Here is an 18,794-nt window from a genome sequence, read left to right as displayed (position 1 = left end):
AACTAAGCTTGAAAAGCTTAGTAAATTAAAGGCTAAAGAATTGTATAGCTGATACCCAAACTATACAAGTGCTGCTGTTTTTGATAACTGTGATGAGGATCTTCAGGTTTCAATTACTTGAGGAGATTCTGCAGAACAGAGATGTTGTGTAAACATCTCTTCACTAAAGGAACTTTTGAACTGTCTGGTATTTAGAAGAGTTACAAAGATTATCAAATCAAATCCCTTTGGAGATTAAATTGGCAGAGACAAGGGCACAGCAGCGATTGTTCACAATTCAGTCTGCAGCCAGAGGGGACTGGGAAAGGGGTATAAGAGTAACCCTGGCAAGCAGGAACAATTGAGCAGTAAGGGGAATTACAGCTGAAATATCACATGAATCTCACGCAGGATTTTCACAATGGTAACAAAGACATTACTCAGAAGGCCGACTACTGTCCAGAGAGCACGGCAAGAATGGACATCAACACAAGGGATTGTGCATGTACCGGAAAGCTTGAGGAACTCACATAAAATGCTGGAGGAACTCAGCAGGAAAGGCAGAATCTATGGAAAAAAGTAAACAGACAACATTCCAGGCAGAGACCCTTCATCAGGATTGGAAGGGATGGGGCAGAAGGCAGAATAAGAAGGTCATGAGTACAAGCGGGTAGGTACTCCTCTCTCTCCCCTCACTTCCTTATTTTGGCTTCTGCTCTCTTTTTCCCCCCAGACCTGATGAGGGGTCTCGGCTTAAAATGCCGTCTGTTTATTTCTCTCCATAGATGCTGTCTTTCCTGTTGAGTTCCTCCAGCATTTTGTGTGTTCCTTAAGAATGGACAGGCGTAGTGTCCCATGGAGTTGGTGAGCATGGGTACTGATGACCCTCATCCTTAATAACTTAGTGCCATTGTTAGGTATTTTGTTTATGTAACTTAGAGGAGCTTAACCTCAACTTCACGTGAAACCTGCATTTGTACCTAAAAGATCAAGACATACAGCATTGTGCAAAAGTCTTGGCCACATATATATAGCTAGGTTGCCTCAGTCCTTTGCACAGTAATGTAGTAATTTTATGCATTGAACTGTACTGCTGCCACAAAAAAAACAAATTTCATGACACATGTGAGTGACGAATAACTTAATTCTGATACGGGTCTCTATTGTGGACTGAGAGTGGGAAGGGGGCAGGGAGAAGGGAGGGAGCGGGAAACACGAAGCAACTGAGGGACGTTCTGTAATGATTAATAAACCAGTTGCTTGGAATCAAATGACCTTGCCTGGTGTCTCAGGGTTGGGTGTGTCTGCACCCACACCACCTTCCCTTCCCCTGCACTCCACTTCTGCCACTCATCCCACACCCCTGACACGGCACTCCACTCTCGCCATTCCCAACATAGTTTGCTTCCACCAGGTTTACGGACTCGGTCTCAACTCCACGTTGACAAATACAGTACTGTACACACATACAAACTTATAGCAATTTAAATGAAATGAACCAGGAAACAGATGACCCCTGTATTACAGGAATTTACTGACAAAATTCACAAGCCTTTCTCCAAAAATTTGAGATATGGAATGAAATTGACTGTTACAGAATTTGTGAAAAAACACAAATAAATAAACGCAAAATAAGATGTTTGTGTGACTTGATGCACTTTCAGATTATAGACAAGCCCATAAGTCACAAGAACAGAATTAGGCCATTCAGCCCATCGAGTCAGCTTCACCAGCATCATGGCTGATCCTGGATCCCACTCAGCCCCATACACCTGCCTTCTTGCCATATTCTTTGACTCCCTGACCAATCAGGAAACAATCAACTTTGGCCTTAAATATACCCATGGACGTGGCCACCACTACAGCCTGTGGCAGACCATGCCACAGATTTACTACTGTCTAAAAAATTTCCTCCTCACCACTTTTCTAAAATGTCACACTTCAAGCTTGAGGCTGTGCCCTCCTGGAAATCCAACTAAATGCCATCCACTGCCTCTCCTTTGTCCACCCTGCTGGTTACTTCCTCAAAGAACTCTAACTGATTTGTCAGGCAAGATTTCCCTATCGAGAAACCATGCTGACTTTGACTTATTTTATTGTTAGTCTCCAAGTACCCAAAACTTCATCCTTAATACTGTAATAGACTCCAACACTTCCCCAACCACCAAAGTTAGGCTAACTGGCCTATAATTTCCTTTCTTTTGCCTTCCTTCCTTTCTTAAAGAGTGGAGTGATATTTGCAATCTTCCAGTCCTCCGGGATCATGCCAGAATCAAATGATTCTTGAAAGATCATGACCAATGCATCTGTTACCTCTTCAGCAAACTTCCTTAGGACTCTGGGCTGTAGCCCATCTGGTCCAGATGACTTATCCACCTTAAGACCTTTGAGTTTGCCTTCCACTTTTTCATTTGTTATAGCAATGCTGGTGCTGGTGGCATCCGTCGGTCTCGAGAGACCATGGATCTGCGCCTGGAGTTTACAGGGCGCAGGCCTGGGCAGGGTTGTATGGGAGACCGGCAGTTGCCCAAGCTGCAGGCCTTCCCATCTCCATGCCACCGATGTTGTCCAAGGGAAGGGCACTAGGACCCATGCAGCTTGGCACCGGTGACATCGCAGAGCAATGTGTTGTTAAGTGCCTTGCTCAAGGACACAAACACGCTGCCTCAGCTGAGGCTCGAACCAGTGACCTTCAGGTTACTAGTCTGATGCCTTGCCCACTAGACACTCACTCATACTCCCTGACATTTATGGACCTCTGGCACACTGTTAGTGTCTTCCACAGTGAAGACAGATGCAAAGTACCCATTAAGCTCATCTGCCATTTCTTTGTCCCATATTACTACCTCACCAGTATCATTTTCCAGTAGTCCAATATCAACTCTCAACTCCTTTTTACTCTTTATATAACTGAAAAAACTTTTAGTATCCTGCTTTATATTATTGGCTAGTTTGCCCTCAGATTTCATCTTTTCCCTTCTTATAGCTTTTTTTAGTCGCCTTTTGTTGGATTTTAAAAGCTTCCCAATCACCCAACTCCCCACTCACTTTTGCTACCTTATATGCCCTGTCCTTGACTTTTATGTAGACCATACCTTCCCTTGTAAGCCTCATGCGGCTTTACAATAAAGAAATTCACAATATGGACAATTTTCTAAAATACAACCAAGCCCCACCCTCACCTGTACTTTAACTGGAACTAGCCGTCAAAGGACACAGTTACTACATTTAAAGGACATTTAGAGAAGCATTTAAATAGGCAAGACCTAGAAGGGTATGGACTTAATATGGACAAATTAGCACAGATGGACAAAAAAGGTCCATGGGCTGAAGGCCCCATTTCTCTGCTGTACAACTCAATGACTCTGTATTTTGTTATTTTATTCCTTAATGACCTTTGCTGTAAAACCTTGGCTTCACTATCATGTATTGACTATCATGTATTTATCAACAAAAATACACAACATTTATATTATTGGGTACAGTTAAGAATGCATCAGAATTTGCCAATCTCCCGGCTGTGCAAAGCAAAGACTGGGTATTTCAGTTCAGGGACTCGTTGCTGGAGGGATGCTCAATGCCCAAGAGAGCAGGTGGATATCTAGAAGTGTGGGATGTTTGGCATGGGCGAAACAGAAAATTCCACCACTTGCCAACCCCTCTGTGATTCAGTTTATTAGGCATGTAAGAAGAATATTCAGAGAACTTCTTTAAGCTGAAGAAGGTACATATCAATTAAAATAAGGAGCTCTTGATTAAACCACTTGGGCCCCTGAGACCACTCTACATTTAATAAAATTACGGCTCATCTGATGGTAAGTTCATCTCTGCTGTAACTTCTTACCCCTCTGATTATCAGGTATCTAACTTGATGGCCTCTGTATTGGGTACCCCTGCTCACTACACACAAATATCTAATCAGCCAATTATGCGGAGGCAACTCACTGCATAAAAGCATGCTGACATGGTCAAGAAGTTCTCTTGTTGTTGAGACCACACATCAGAATGGGGGAAGAAATGAGATCAAATTGACTTCGACCGTAGAATGATTGTTGGTGTCAGGCGGAGTAGTTGAGTATCTCTGATCTCCTGGGATTTTCATGCACAACAGTCTCTAGAGCAGGGGGTTCTCAGCCTGGGGTCCACAACCTCGGTTAATGGCAAGGCTCCGTGGCATAAAAAGGTTGGGAACCCTTGCGCTGGAGATTACAGAGAATGGTACAAAAAACAAAGCAAAACATCTAGTGAGAAGCAGTTTTGTGGGTGAAAATACCACATTAATAGGAGAGGTCAGAGGAGAATGGCCAGACTGGTTCAAGCTTGACAGAAAGGCAACAGTAATTCAAATAGCCATGTTTGGCAACAAGGAGAGCACCTGTGAATCCACAGCACATCAAACCTTGAAGTGGATGGACTACAACAGCCGAAGCCCAGACTGGATTCTACTCGTGTACCTAATACAGTGGCTACTGAAAGTACCTTCCTCAGCCTTGAAAGAAAGATTCTGCTTCCAATGCTTTTTGTTGAAGAGACTCAATGACTAATGACCCTCTGGTGAAATATATACCTCACCTCTGCCTTAAGTGGACGATAGCCCATTTTCATATCCCATTTTCCCACAACATGAAATATTCTGTCCACGTCCTCCCTGTCAAGACTGCTCAATAACATATGACAAATGACTGGATAAGAAAGTGCAATGCAAACAGGACCAAGTCATTCTTGTGCAACAAATTCAATTATATTTATACCTCCCTCAACTTTTATATACATGCCATTGTTTCACATCTTTTGAAGATTAGTTAATACCTAATTGTTTATATCACTCAGTGTTGGACATTTCAACTGATCCAGTATCCTCAGACTTTTGGGAGAGAGCACAAGTTCAAGATTTCAGTCACTTAAAGCTGCTAATGCTCCCAGCGCTGGGCATGAATTTCCTGCTGTCAAGAAAACTTTGTTCTCTTCCCATTTCTTCCCATGACACCACTGACTGTTCAATAAAATTAATTAACCTAATTGGCCCACTTCAGGGTCTGGTTATCCTGAAGAGGTTGGCATGATCTACTGGAACAGCATCCCATGGTTAACACGTAGTCAGAATCCAAATAAAATCAGAGCTCAGCTTGTGAATCTCATTGATGCTTGATGATTGACCAAAATCCATGGGGAAATGTGGCAAAGATCAATTTGGAAGATCTCATTCCCTGTACAGACTTCCCTCACTCTGAACAAATGGTAGGAATTAGGATCGTCGGTTTAGCTGGATCGTTAGGACTTCCTTAGAGTGCAGGCTGAAGTTGTTGATGAAAGTAAAATTCCAGGTACTCCATTATTAATATGGATGTGGGAAATTACAAAAGAAAATAGGGTCATCCCAGATTTCCTGGCCTCCTGTTAACTGTAATGCCACCAGTACACCATTGTGAATCTATCTCCATGGCATAGAAGCTGTCAAACAAGAGAGTTCCTTGATACTTGCTGGGTTACATCACATAAAACCATAGCAGCAGAATTAGGCCACTCGGCCCATCCAGTGTGGCCTGATATTCTGTCATGGCCGACTTATTATCCCTCTCAACCATATTATAAAATCATGGCTGATCGTTTTCATCCCCATTCACCCACCTTCTCCCCAAAACCATTTACCGGTACAGAACCTGTCAACCTTTGCTTTAAATGCACCCAAGTACTTGGCCTCCTGTGGCAACAGATTCGACAGATCTTCAGCCCTCTGGCTGAAGAAATTCCTCATCTCAGTTTTAAAAGAACATCCCTTTATTCTGATCCTAGACTCTTCCACTAATGGAAACATCTCTCCTTGTCAACTCTATCCAGGCCTTCCAGTCTCCAATGAGATCCCACCTCAAACTTCTGAACTCCATTGAGTAAGGGCCATCAAACACTGCTCATATGTTAAACCTTCCATTCCTGGGATTATTCGTGTTTTGCATTAGAGGCTGCACAGAGAAGGTTCACTGTGTTAATTTCTGGAATGTAGCGGTTGATGGGAGAGGCTGAGTGGGCTAGGCCTATATTCAATAAAAATGCATATACAGTCAAGGAAAAATGACCTTATCTCACCCACGAGGATATGAGGAATTGGGGAATGTGTTCAGAATTAGAGTTAACACATTTAGGATGAAATGTGGATGATGATTCCTGTGGATGATGATTCACTGCCTCAGATGGTAATGGAGGTGGGGCAGTTAATAGACAATAGACAGTAGGTGGAGTAGGCCATTCGGCCCTTCTAGCCAGCACCGCCATTCACTGTGATCATGGCTGATCATACACAATCAGTACCCCGTTCCTGCCCTCTCCCCATATCCCTTGACCCCGCTATCTATAAGAGCTCTATCTAACTCTCTCTTGAATGCATCCAGAGACTTGGCCTCCACTGCCTTCTGGGGCAGAGCATTCCACATATCTACCACTCTCTGGGTGAAAAAGTTTTTCCGCATCTCTGTTCTAAACGGCCTACCCCTTATTCTTAAACTGTGGCCTCTAGCTCTGGACTCACCCATCAGCGGGAACATGCTTCCTGCCTCCAACGTGTCCAATCCCTTAATAATCTTATATGTTTCAATCAGATCCCCTCTCATCCTTCTAAATTCCAGTGTATACAAGCCCAGTCACTCCAATCTTTCAACATATGACAGCCCCGCCATTCCGGGAATTAACCTTGTGAACCTACGCTGCACTCCCTCAATAGCAAGAATGTCCTTCCTCAAATTTGGAGACCAAAACTGCACACAATACTCCAGGTGGGGTCTCACCAGGGCCCTGTACAGCTGCAGAAGGACCTCTTTACTCCTATACTCAATTCCTCTTGTTATAAATGCCATTTATAAAAAATACATTCAAGGCAGAAACTAGTAAACAATCAAGCTACAAGGGAGTGGCAAGGTGGAATTGAGGATAGTGTTAGATGGTCCATGATCTTATTAAATGGACCACCTCTTCACCTGTTGTCATGCTGTCTCCTTCATAGATGGCTTGAATGATAATTAAATTGATTTGATTTTTTGATGCTGGGTTGGTCTCTGGAATCCTCCAAGGGTTTTAGTATTTTTACCACTGGAATTTTTCCCTCTGTCCTTTATCCAGTCATAACACTATACTGCATGGAAGAAACTGCTATTTGGTTCATGCAGTCCAAGCAGCCTAGCTGAACTAGTCCTGTATATCTGCATTTGATGTCCCTCTAAGCCTTTTCTATCCATGTACTTTTCCAAATGCATTTTAAACGTTGTAATCATACCCATTTCTATCACTCCTCCGGCAGTTTGTTCCATATATCCACCACCCCCTGCCCCGACCCTTGTAAATATTCCCCATCACCACTACGGTGACCAACCTACACACATTAAAAAGCACAAACACACAAACTGCTGGAGAAACTGAACATCTGTGACAGTGAATGTTTCGGGTCTTAGCCCTTCACTTAGACCCTCGCTGACTCCCGGGGCTGCTGCAGCAGATTGTTGCTCCATATTCCAGTATTGGCATTCTCTTGCGTCTGCAAAAGAAAATCACTTGGCCGGCTTTAAAGTTGCCCGAGGCGCTATGCAAATGCAACGGGGTCACTGCGAAGGAACTCGGAAGTCCGAGAGTACTGTCTCATCATTCATGCCAGCACACTGCACACTCTAAGAGTTAGGCAACTCACCGGCTCCCGTCGGCCGACGGCGGGAGCAGACGGTGCACCTGAGGACAGCAGCCGCCACCGACCGGCCTGCCCTCGCCGTCACTCAGGTCGTCCTCCACTCGGGGCTGCCTACTACCGCTGTCACCGCCGCCGCCGCCGCCGCCTCTCTCCCCTTCGCACCCGGGCTTGCGCCTGACTTCCGAGTGGCCTCCGGGTTCGAGACTGTCGGAGGAGGAGGAAGACGGGGGCTTGTCCCCTGCATTTCTCTTCGAGGGTTGATAGCCATGAGAGATCAGGAGGTCCTCCACGCTGAACATGTTGCCAAAGGCTTCAGTCACAGCAGGTAGCTCCGACGCACCGCTTTGCAGCAGAAGCCATCACTGTATGTGCATAAAAGGAGAGCAGAATGTAACCGAACGTTCATCTTCTTTCTACCGAGATTCACCAGTTAGTAATCCGTTTGCTGACATTACTAAGATTCAGTTTTACTCCGGTCCTGACCCCGTAATCGCGCTGTGGCAATCTAGTTTGTAGCGCTGAACTGCACACACTCAGACACCCACTATAAATATGTTTGCACCGTTTCCCTCCAGATAATATTTCGCTGCACTTTTATCAGAAAGCAGCTATGAGGGGAGCTGCTGACTCGGTTGTTTCGGCATCGGAGCCTTGTCTTTTGACAACAGCTTTTAGCACTTAATGGGCACTCCAAAAAGGGAAAACTCGCGATTTTTAAAAGCCGCACGTAAAACAAAATTCCGTGGGTCAGAGGTCCAGCAACCCCACACCGAGGCAGCTGAGGAGGAAAATAACCTCAATGTTACATTTAGCTGTTAGTCAAGGTGAACAGATGCCATCAACTGACCGCGATAATAACTAATTAACTCGAACGGGGACGGATATGGCCAAAGATGTATGGTGTGCGGTAAACATAAGTGGTCGAGGTATGAGCTCTGTCGGGAGAGGGTGTGGTTTTTCGGGGGGGGGGGAGATGGCGCGCCAGGGGCATAGTGAGATGGGTCAAGAGAGGTGAGGAGTGTTAGGAGGGCGTGGGAGGGGATGAGGTGTATTGCAGACGCGTGAGATTAGGAGCAGAATTACGCCACCTGGCCTGGAGTCGCCCCACAATTCAATGACATGATTCTTCCGTCACATTCTCCCAGTAGCCCTTAACCCCCTTAGCAATCAAAAACCTAAAAATTTATGTCCTGAATACATCCAATGAGTAATGAATTCTCACAGATTCACTACCCTCTGGTTGAAGAAATTCCTCCTCATCTTAGTTCTAAAGGGATATCTCTTGATTTCTAAGGCAACGCTGAGATCCCCGCCCCTCCTGATACCCTCTCCACAGTCACACTCTCCAGCCCTTTCGGTACCTGGTGGATTTCAGTGAGATTCCTCTTCATTTTCCGAACTGAGTTCTGGCTCAGATGCATCAACTGCTCCTGGTATATGACTGTCAGGAGGAGGATGTGTGTGCGGAGAGGGAAGGTTGTGTGCAGAAAGTTTCTACTCTTATCCTTGGCTCTTTATTCTGCTTTAGCTCCCGTTGGGTTGTGAACCTTTGCTGATCTCTTTCGCGCACTAACTCCCCGTTTCTCCAGTGAGGTGTACATAATCACTGTGGAAACTGCAGAACACATTTCTGAATTGGACTTTCTCCACTGCCCTGACGGAATTTGAAGAGATCCATTTCACAACAGCCCGATAAATGTATAGAAATTCCAACCTGAACATTAAATGCTATTAGTTAAAATAAGCAAAAGCTGATCAAGGAAAACCATTAGGAAGCACCTTTGTTTACTGTGATGAAAACCTCTGGTCAAGCATAATCTGAATCTGGATATGTGGTTTAATGTTACAATCTGATCAGCCATGTTCTTAAAGGCAGAACAGTCTAGAGGGGCAGAGTGGCCATCTTCTGCTTCAAATGCATATGCCCATGTGGTTACCAATCAAATCAACTATGATTTTTGAAAATTATACAATTGTAATATTAATAACATTTGTATTCACCTTCTTAAAATAAAATGTGGCTGATGACAGTAATGGGACTGGAGAATTTGGGGCTACATTTGAAAGCTGGTGTTAAAGTCAGTTGTTCTGACTAGAAGAGAATACAGGATTGTGAGAATACATGTGATATGGAGGAATATAATAGCAGTGAATCTAAAATAAAGCGAAGTTTATAGTTGATAAAAACACAGAACAAGGGAAGCAAACATTCAGGTCTTCAAAGGTCTGCGTTTCAATATCACCAAGACCAAGGAGATGGTGGTGGATTTTAGGAGATCTAGGCCTCATATGGAGCCAGTGATCATTAATGGAGAATGTGTGGAGCAGGTTAAGACCTACAAGTATCTGGGAGTACAGTTAGACGAGAAGCTAGACTGGACTGCAAACACAGATGCCTTGTGCAGGAAGGCACAGAGTCGACTGTACTTCCTAAGAAGGTTGGCGTCATTCAATGTCTGTAGTGAGATGCTGAAGATGTTCTATAGGTCAGTTGTGGAGAGCGCCCTCTTCTTTGTGGTGGCGTGTTGGGGAGGAAGCATTAAGAAGAGGGACGCCTCACGTCTTAATAAGCTGGTAAGGAAGGCGGACTCTGTCATGGGCAAAGTACTGGAGAGTTTAACATCGGTAGCTGAGCGAAGGGCGCTGAGTAGGCTACGGTCAATTATGGAAAACTCTGAACATCCTCTACATAGCACCATCCAGAGACAGAGAAGCAGTTTCAGCGACAGGTTACTATCGATGCAATGCTCCTCAGACAGGATGAAGAGGTCAATACTCCCCAATGCCATTAGGCTTTACAATTCTACCGCCAGGACTTAAGAACTTTTTAAAAGCTATTATTAATGCTTTTTGAGATAGTGATTTAGATGCATATCATATTCTTTACTGAGTTAAGTATTGTATGTAATTAGTTTTGCTACAACAAGTGTATGGGACATTGGAAAATGTTGAATTTCCCCATGGGGATGAATAAAGTATCTATCTATCTATCTATCTATCTATCAAGGTTGAAACATAGGAAACTATAGATACTGGAATTTGAACCAGTACTCAGAAAGCTGGGGGAACTGTGTGGGTCATGCAAATGTGATGCAATTTTTTTAAGAAGGAAGAGAGTGTGAAAATAAAGAACTGCAGGTCAGAGAGATTCCAACATAGTGACAATAAAATGCTCTGAAAATCGTAATAGGATTATGCAGGGTCAATGTGGACATATGACAGTAGAATCACACAGTATGACAAATCTATTTGCTTCTTGAAGTTTTAACTATCTGGGTGATTAGCAGATTTGATGTTTGTGTCCTTTCATAAGTGTTTTGATAATGTGCAGTATGGATGATTAAACAAAATTAGAGGTTATGCTGGCATGGATGGAAGATTGAGTAATGAACAGAAAACACAGTAGGAGTAATTCAGCCAATTTTATGTTGGAGGCTGTGACTAGTGGAGTGCTGCATTGGAGCTGTGCCTCAGCTGTTTGCAGCCTTTATCAATAATTGAATGAGAAGATCAAATGCAGTATATCCAGATTTCCTGGTGATACAAAGCTGTGATTTGCAAGGAGGATACAGGATGCAGAAGGACTTCAGGGGTGTAGAGGATGGAGAAGTGGATGACTGAGGGCATAGCAAATGAGGACATAGGTTCTCCCCTCAAGTCAGTAGGCTTCTGAACTCTCTGCTGCTTCATATTCAAAGTGTCAATGGTTAATCTACTCCATACCTTACAATTATTTAATATTAATGCACTTTCGTTTTTTATTTATGTGTCATTCATCTGTAGATTTTATCCTTACTTTCACAAGAGTAAGAGGGTGCTCTCATAAGAGGAGAGCAAGAAGAGGGCATGAGAAGGCCTTGGCGAATAGGGTAAAGGAAAACCCCAAGGCATTCTTCAATTATGTGAAGAACAAAAGGATGACAGGAGTGAAGGTAGGACTGTTTAGAGATAAAAGTGGGAAGATGTGCCTGGAGGCTGTGGAAGTGAGCGAGGTCCTCAATGAAAACTTCGCTTCGGTATTCACCACTGAGAGGGAACTTGATGACGGTGAGGACAATATGAGTGAGGTTGATGTTCTGGAGCATGTTGATATTAAGGGAGAGGAGGTGTTGGAATTGTTAAAATACATTAGGACGGATGAATCCTGGGGTCCTAACGGAATGTTCCCCAGGCTGCTCCACGAGGCAAGGGAAGAGATTGCTGAGCCTCTGGCTAGGATCTTTATGTCCTCGTTGTCCACGGGAATGGTACCGAAGGATTGGAGGAAAGCGAATGTTGTCCCCTTGTTCAAAAAAGGTAGTAGGGATAGTCCAGGTAATTACAGACCAGTGAGCCTTACGTCTGTGGTGGGAAATCTATTGGAAAAGGTTCTTAAAGATAGGATCTGTGGGCATTTAGAGAATCATGGTCTGATCAGGGACAGTCAGTATGGCTTTGTGAAGGGCAGATCATGCCTAACAAGCCCGATAGAGTTCTTTGAGGAGGTGACCAGGCATATAGATGAGGGTAGTGTAGTGGATGTGATCTACATGGATTTTAGTAAGGCATTTGACAAGGTTCCACATGGTAAGCTTATTCAGAAAGTCAGAAGGCATGGGATCCAGGGAAGTTTGGCCAGGTGGATTCAGAATTGGCTTGCCTGCAGAAAGCAGAGGGTGGTGGTGGAGGGAGTACATTTGGATTGGAGGGTTGTGACTAGTGGTGTCCCACAAGGATCGGTTCTGGGACCTCTACTTTTTGGATTTTTATTAATGACCTGGATGTGGGGGTAGAAAGTTGGGTTGGCAAGTTTGCAGACGACACAAAGATTGGTGGTGTTGTGGATAGTGTAGAGGATTGTCAAAGATTGCAGAGAGACATTGATAAGATGCAGAAGTGGGCTGAGAAGTGGCAGATGGAGTTCAACCCAGAGAAGTGTGAGGTGGTACACTTTGGAAGGACAAACTCCAAGGCAGAGTACAAAGTAAATGGCAGGATACTTGGTAGTGTGGAGGAGCAGAGGGATCTGGGGGTACATGTCCACAGATCCCTGAAAGTTGCCTCACAGGTAGATAGGGTAGTTAAGAAAGCTTATGGGGTGTTAGCTTTCATAAGTCGAGGGATAGAGTTTAAGAGTCGCAGTGTAATGATGCAGCTCTATAAAACTCTGGTTAGGCCACACGTAGAGTACTGTGTCCAGTTCTGATAGCCTCAGTATAGGAAGGATGTAGAAGCATTGGAAAGGGTACAGAGGAGATTTACCAGGATGCTGCCTGGTTTAGAGAGTATACATTATGATCAGAGATTAAGGGAGCTAGGGCTTTACTCTTTGGAGAGGAGGATGAGAGGAGACATGATAGAGGTATACAAGATATTAAGAGGAATAGATAGAGTGGACAGCCAGCGCCTCTTTCCCAGGGCACCACTGCTCAATACAAGAGGATGTGGCTTTAAGGTAAGGGGTGGGAAATTCAAGGGGGATATTAGAGGAAGTTTTTTTACTCAGAGAGTGGTTGGTGTGTGGAATGCACTGCCTGAGTCAGTGGTGGAGGCAGATACACTAGTGAAATTTAAGAGACTACTAGACAGGTATATGGAGGAATTTAAGGTGGTGGGTTATATGGGAAGCAGGGTTTAAGGGTAGGCACAACATTGTGGGCCGAAGGGCCTGTACTATGCTGTACTATTCTATGTTCTATAACTTATGGAGTGTTATGTGTACTACTGTGCTTTACACCCTCCTTCAAAGAAACATTACCTTGTTTCTATATACATTATATGCTTATATACTTTATAGACATGCATATAGCTAAATGACGATAAACTTGATTTGACTTGGCATGTGGAAAATGTTATGTCACAATATTAGTAGAAAAATATATTAAAAAACAGTGTCCATGTACACAAATGTTTAGAAGTTAACATGCAGTACTACAAATGACTCAGAAGGCAAATTACCGGTATATATTATAAATTATATATATTGACCTTGATCTAAATAAGATTTAAACATAAGAACAAGAAAGGCTTGAATATGTGATTAACATTTTAGATACAAGTATAGTCTCCCTACTGAATGAAAGATCTACAAGCAATATTGAGAGTGTGACAAGGGTTCACATTGATGTGGGTCAGGGGTCCTGAGGAGAAGTTAAGCAAACTGTGAATAAGAGAGATCCCTTTGAGATTACAACATTATTATAAGAATGAGCAATGTAGATTGTGGAGCTGCTATTTTGTTCAGCTATGATGTCTCGAATCAGGGATCAAACTCCCAAAGTCAGTGAGTCATCGATTTTTGTCTGCGATTAGAAGGGATTTATTGACCCAGAGTGTGGGAGGCCTTTGGATTTCTACACTGAAGGTGGTTGTGGAGGTTCAGTTGTTAAGTCGATTCAAGGCAGGGATTGATAGGTATTTTTGGATATCCTGAGAATCATGAAATAAGGAGTTACTACAGGAGAAAGAAACTAGCCATTATCTTATTGAATGGCAGAGCAGACATGAGGCATATATTCTGGCTTCTGTTTCTTTTATCTTTACAGTAGAATCACGGACAAATGTTGTGAAAATCTTTGTTTGATGGCAGCAGGGCAGTATAAAGCATAAAAAATGACTAAGTTACAATAATAAACTAAATGGTGCGAAAGAGGAATAGCAAGGTAGTGTACATGAGTTCATGGACTGTTCAGAAATGTGATGATGGAAGGGAAGAAGCAGTTCATTAAACATTGAGTTTGTGCCTTTAGGCTCCTGTATCTTCTTCCCGATGGTAGTAATCAGGAGAGGCTGGGTGATGATGATCCTTAATAATGACAGCACTAATAGGTGTAATCATATGATGCTCCAAATGAAGTAAAGTCCTGACTTTACAGTGAAGATAACCTCAATTGTGTTCAGCTTTACAATTATGCTAAACAAGTTTGACTCAGAATAGATGTAACAGCTGAATACTTGGCATCCATGAGCCAGGACAGGATTGCATCTGTAAACTTATGGTTATCCGTAAACTCTGGCCTATCCCTCACTCTACTGTAACTATGAGGTGCAGAAAGGTATAGAAATGGTGTATAGTTAATGAGGTGCAAACTTCGTGAAATTGCCATTAACAAAGTGATTCAACAACCAATAGGTCAGATCAGATCTTTGCAGTCCTGCTATACCCAACCATAAAACCTAATAGACAATTTAACATCTGGCTATCAGAGGATTCATGAAGGACGTCCACATGGTCAAAAGTGATAGAATTTAGCAATGAATGAGTGCCAGGATATACTGTATCTGAATCATTCACAATCGTATTCAGACAGTATGGTTGATCCTCCTCAGCTTCCTCCTGAGATCCCACTATCGCCATAACCAGTCTTCAGCTGAATCAGTTCAATGCATAAGAAGGGGTGAAAGGAGCCAGGTTTCAATGAGATTCCCCCCCCCCCCCCCCCATCCATCTAAATTCCAGCGAGGACTGGCCCAGGGCCAACAAACGCTCCACGTACGATAAGCCTTTCATTCCTGGAATCATTTTTGTGAAACTCCTTTGAACCTCTCTAATTTCAGCACATGCTTTCTTAGATAAGGAGCCCAAAACTGCTCAAAATATTCCAAGTAGGGCTTTATAAGACACTTCCCAGTTTTTTATTCTAGTCTTCCAGAAATGAATGCTAACAGTGCATATGCCTTCCTCTCCACAGACTTAACCTTGACAGAATCCTGCACCCTTTGCATCTCTGATTTTTGAATTTTCTCTCTGTTTAGAAAATAGTTTACGCTTTTATTCCTTCTACCAAAGTGCATGGCACTTCCCAACATTATATTCCATCTGCCACTTTTTCCCCATTTTCCTAATCTGTCTTAACTCCTACTGCAGCCTCCCTGCTCCCTCAACATTATCTGCCCCTCCACCTGTCTTCATATTGTCTGCAGACTTGGCCACAAAATCATCAATTCTGTTATCCAAGTCACTGACATTTAACTTAACAAGAAGTGGTTCCAACACAGACCCCTGTAGAACCCCACTAGTCACTGCAGCCAATCAGAAAAGGTTCCCTTTATTTGCACTTTTTGCCTCCTGCCAATCAGCTAATGCTCTATCTAGGTTAGTATCTTTCTTGTAATACCATGGGCTCTTATCCTGCTAAGCAGCCTCAGGTGTGGCACCTCATCAAAGGCTTTCTGAAAATCCAAGTACACAGTATCCACTGATTCCCCTTTGTCTATCCTGCTTGTTATTTCCTCAAAGAATTCCAACAGATTTGTCAGGCAAGATTTTCCTTAAGGGAAACCATGGTGACATTAGCCTATTTCAGCAAAGTTCCTTCAAGTAACCCAAAACTCCATCCTTAACAGTTGACTTCCAACATCTTTCTAACCACTGAAGGCAGGCTAACTGGCCTATAATTTCCTTTCTTCTGCCTCCCTCCATTCTTGAAGAGTGTAATTTTCCAATCCTCCGGATTCATGCCAGAATTTATTGAATCTTGTAAAATCACACAAACTTTTCAACTACCTCCTTCGAACCCTGGGGTATAATCTGTCTGGTCCAGGTGAATTATCTACCTCAGACTTTTCAATTTCCCAAGTACCTTCTCCCTAGTAATAGCACCTGCACTCACTTTTGCTCTCTTACACTCTCAAACCGCCAGTGTACTGCTAGTGTTTTCCACAGTGAAAACCGATGCAAAATACTTATTCAGTTCATCCACTATTTCCTTGTCCCCCATTACTAACTCTTCAGTGTCATTTTCCAGTGGTCCGATATCTACTCTCTTCTGCTTTTTATAGATCTGAAAAAACGTTGGTATCCTCTTTGATATTATTGGCTAGCTTAACTTCATATTTCATCTTTTCCCTCTTTATGGCTTTTTAGTTGGATTTTAAAAGTTTCCCAATCCTCTAAATTCTCACTCATTTTTGCACTATTATATGCCCTCTCTTTCGCTTTTATGTTGGCTTCAACTTCCCTTGTCAACCACAGATGTGTCATCCTGCCTTTAGAATATTTCTTCTTCTTTGGGATATATCTATCCTGTGCCTTCAAAATTGTTTCCAGAAACCCCAGCCATTGCTGCTCTACTGTCATCCCTGCTAGTGTCTCCTTCTAATCAACGTTAGCCAGCTTCTCTCTCATGCTTCTATAATTCTCCTTATTCCACTGTAATACTGACACATCTGACTTTAGTGCCTCCCTCGCAAATTGGAGGGTGAATTCTATCATGATCTCTGTCTCCTGAGGGTTCCTTTACCTTAAGCTCCCTAATCAAAACTAGTTCATTACACAACATCCAATCCAGAATAGCTGATCCCTTCATGGGCCCAGTCACAAGCTGCTATAAAAAGTCATCTTGTAGGCATTCTATGATTTCTCTCTCTTGAGATCTAGCACCAACCTAGATTTCTTAATCTACATGCATACTGAAATCCCTCATGATATTGTAATATTACCCTTTTGACATACATTTTCTATCTCCTGTTGTAATTTTTAGCCAATATACTGGCCACTGTTCTGAGGCCTGTATATAATTCCCATCAATGTCTTTCTACCCTCGAAGTTTCTCTACCCACAAAGATTCTATATCTTCTGATCCTATGTCACCTCTTTCTAAGGATTTGATTTCATGTTTTACCAACAGAACCACACCACCTCCTCTGTCTTCCTGCCTGTCCTTTCAATATAATATGTATCCTTAGATGTTAAGCTCCCAAGTGTAATTTTCTTTCAGCCAGAACTCAGTGATGCCCACAATGTCCTACCTGCCAAACTGTAACTGCACTACAAGATCATCTACATTATTCCATATAATGCGTGCATTTAAATGTAACACCTTCAGTCCTGTATTCATCACCCTTTTTGATTTTGTCCCCCCGTTACCGCTGATCACACTGACTGAAAATTTTGCCCTATCATCTGCCTGTCCTTCCTGACAATCTCACTACACATTGCCTCTGCTTGTATATCAACTGCCCCATCCTCAGCCCTGTCACTCCATTTCCCATTAAAATTCCACACAATACCTGATAAATTAACTTCAGCCATTAAAACCCATGCTGGATTAGGAGTGATTTTTTTTTACTTTGATCTGTGGTGATAAGTGTCCTTCATGCTAGTTTACAATTCTGATGCAAAATGAGATGAGTCACTAATGGAATTTGCTGCAAATGGGCTTGCAACCTACGTCATTCTGTGAATTATGACATTAGTTTTTGGTATGTTGGAAATGGTCCAACCTTCCCTGTGGGCTCCTATGATTCCAATCAATGAGATGGAATACCATAACACATCTTATTTTAAATCAAAGACATTTGAAAATAATTTCTGACATTATTTTGGGCCACCTAACTGCATTTCTTTTCTGTAGAACAGTTCAGCTCTGAGAAAGTTGTCATAGATCATTGGGAGCAAGAAAATACTGATAAAACTTGTAAATATTTAAACCAATACTGGAACTAATAATAAATAGAAGCAATTTATAAAAAAAATGTTTTAATAGCTAACCTGTCAAGCTAATAAATATATAACAATTTATCTTAAATAAATAAAACCAATTTTCCATGGCATAGAGAGTGTTTGAACTGGGCAAGTTCTGCTTTACAGGCAGTGCCTGTTCGGAAAGTGGGAGGGGAATTACCAAGATGGCAGTGTATTGTTTTATGCTCTGTGGTTTTAAAACACAAAGTCTCAATAATGCGTTTAAACAACGACAAAGACCACGTACTTTCTGATAAAAATGTAGCATCTCAACCATCAGCACTGATGTTCTGTTATGTGCGTACGATATTAATGCATCCCTAGGCATGACTCAACAGCAACACGCTGTGGCAAATGTAGGTGGCAGAATATTTATTTGTACTGCATCAGAATACACAAAGGCACCTTTGTTAGAACAATATAAATAAAATCTCCTTCACTATCTAATTTTAGGGCTGATTGCATGCCAAGAGTAAAGGGTGGTCTAACCCGGAACAAGTAACCGATCATACCAGGCTGACTGTCTGAACTTGCCAGATTTCTTGCTATCAATTCATTTACATCATCTTATTTTCCATAATTCCTCTTAGCGTCTTCCTCATCAAACCCTCCCACAATTTTGAATGCCTGCATAACTTAAAATGTTGAATGGTTTAAAAGATGCAAAATCAGCAACTCTCAACAGGATGGCTGGAAGAATCC

General features: G+C 42.6%; 1 protein-coding gene and 1 long non-coding RNA gene across 10 annotated transcripts in view; one reads left to right on the top strand and one right to left on the bottom strand.

Annotated features, from left to right (window-relative positions):
* jcada (junctional cadherin 5 associated a) overlaps window positions 1-18,794 on the bottom strand; it is a 322,416-nt gene that overhangs the window by 174,493 nt on the left and 129,129 nt on the right. For 7 of the 9 annotated variants that reach the window (XR_012100038.1, XR_012100039.1, XM_073054753.1 and 4 more), the window contains one exon: window positions 7,652-8,010. The exons of 1 other annotated variant lie outside the window; for it this stretch is intronic. Coding sequence is in view for 6 of the 8 variants with exons in the window: in XM_073054753.1 (XP_072910854.1) it covers window positions 7,652-7,947 (296 nt within the window). In the remaining 2 variants the exon portion in view is untranslated. Of the gene's footprint in view, window positions 1-7,651; window positions 8,393-18,794 lie in introns of those variants that run through there. One more of the 9 variants, XM_073054756.1, reaches the window with a different exon arrangement.
* Window positions 8,319-18,794, top strand: part of LOC140732310 (uncharacterized) — a 78,107-nt gene continuing 67,631 nt past the window's right edge. The window contains exon 1 of the long non-coding RNA XR_012100040.1: window positions 8,319-8,574. This is a non-coding gene — a long non-coding RNA (uncharacterized lncRNA). The remainder of the gene's footprint in view (window positions 8,575-18,794) is intronic.

The sequence above is a fragment of the Hemitrygon akajei genome, chromosome 8 (assembly GCF_048418815.1).
Source record: "Hemitrygon akajei chromosome 8, sHemAka1.3, whole genome shotgun sequence".
Lineage (NCBI taxonomy): Eukaryota > Metazoa > Chordata > Chondrichthyes > Myliobatiformes > Dasyatidae > Hemitrygon > Hemitrygon akajei.
The sequence above is the reverse complement of the archived record's forward strand: the minus strand, read 5'-3'. Positions and strand labels throughout refer to the sequence as shown.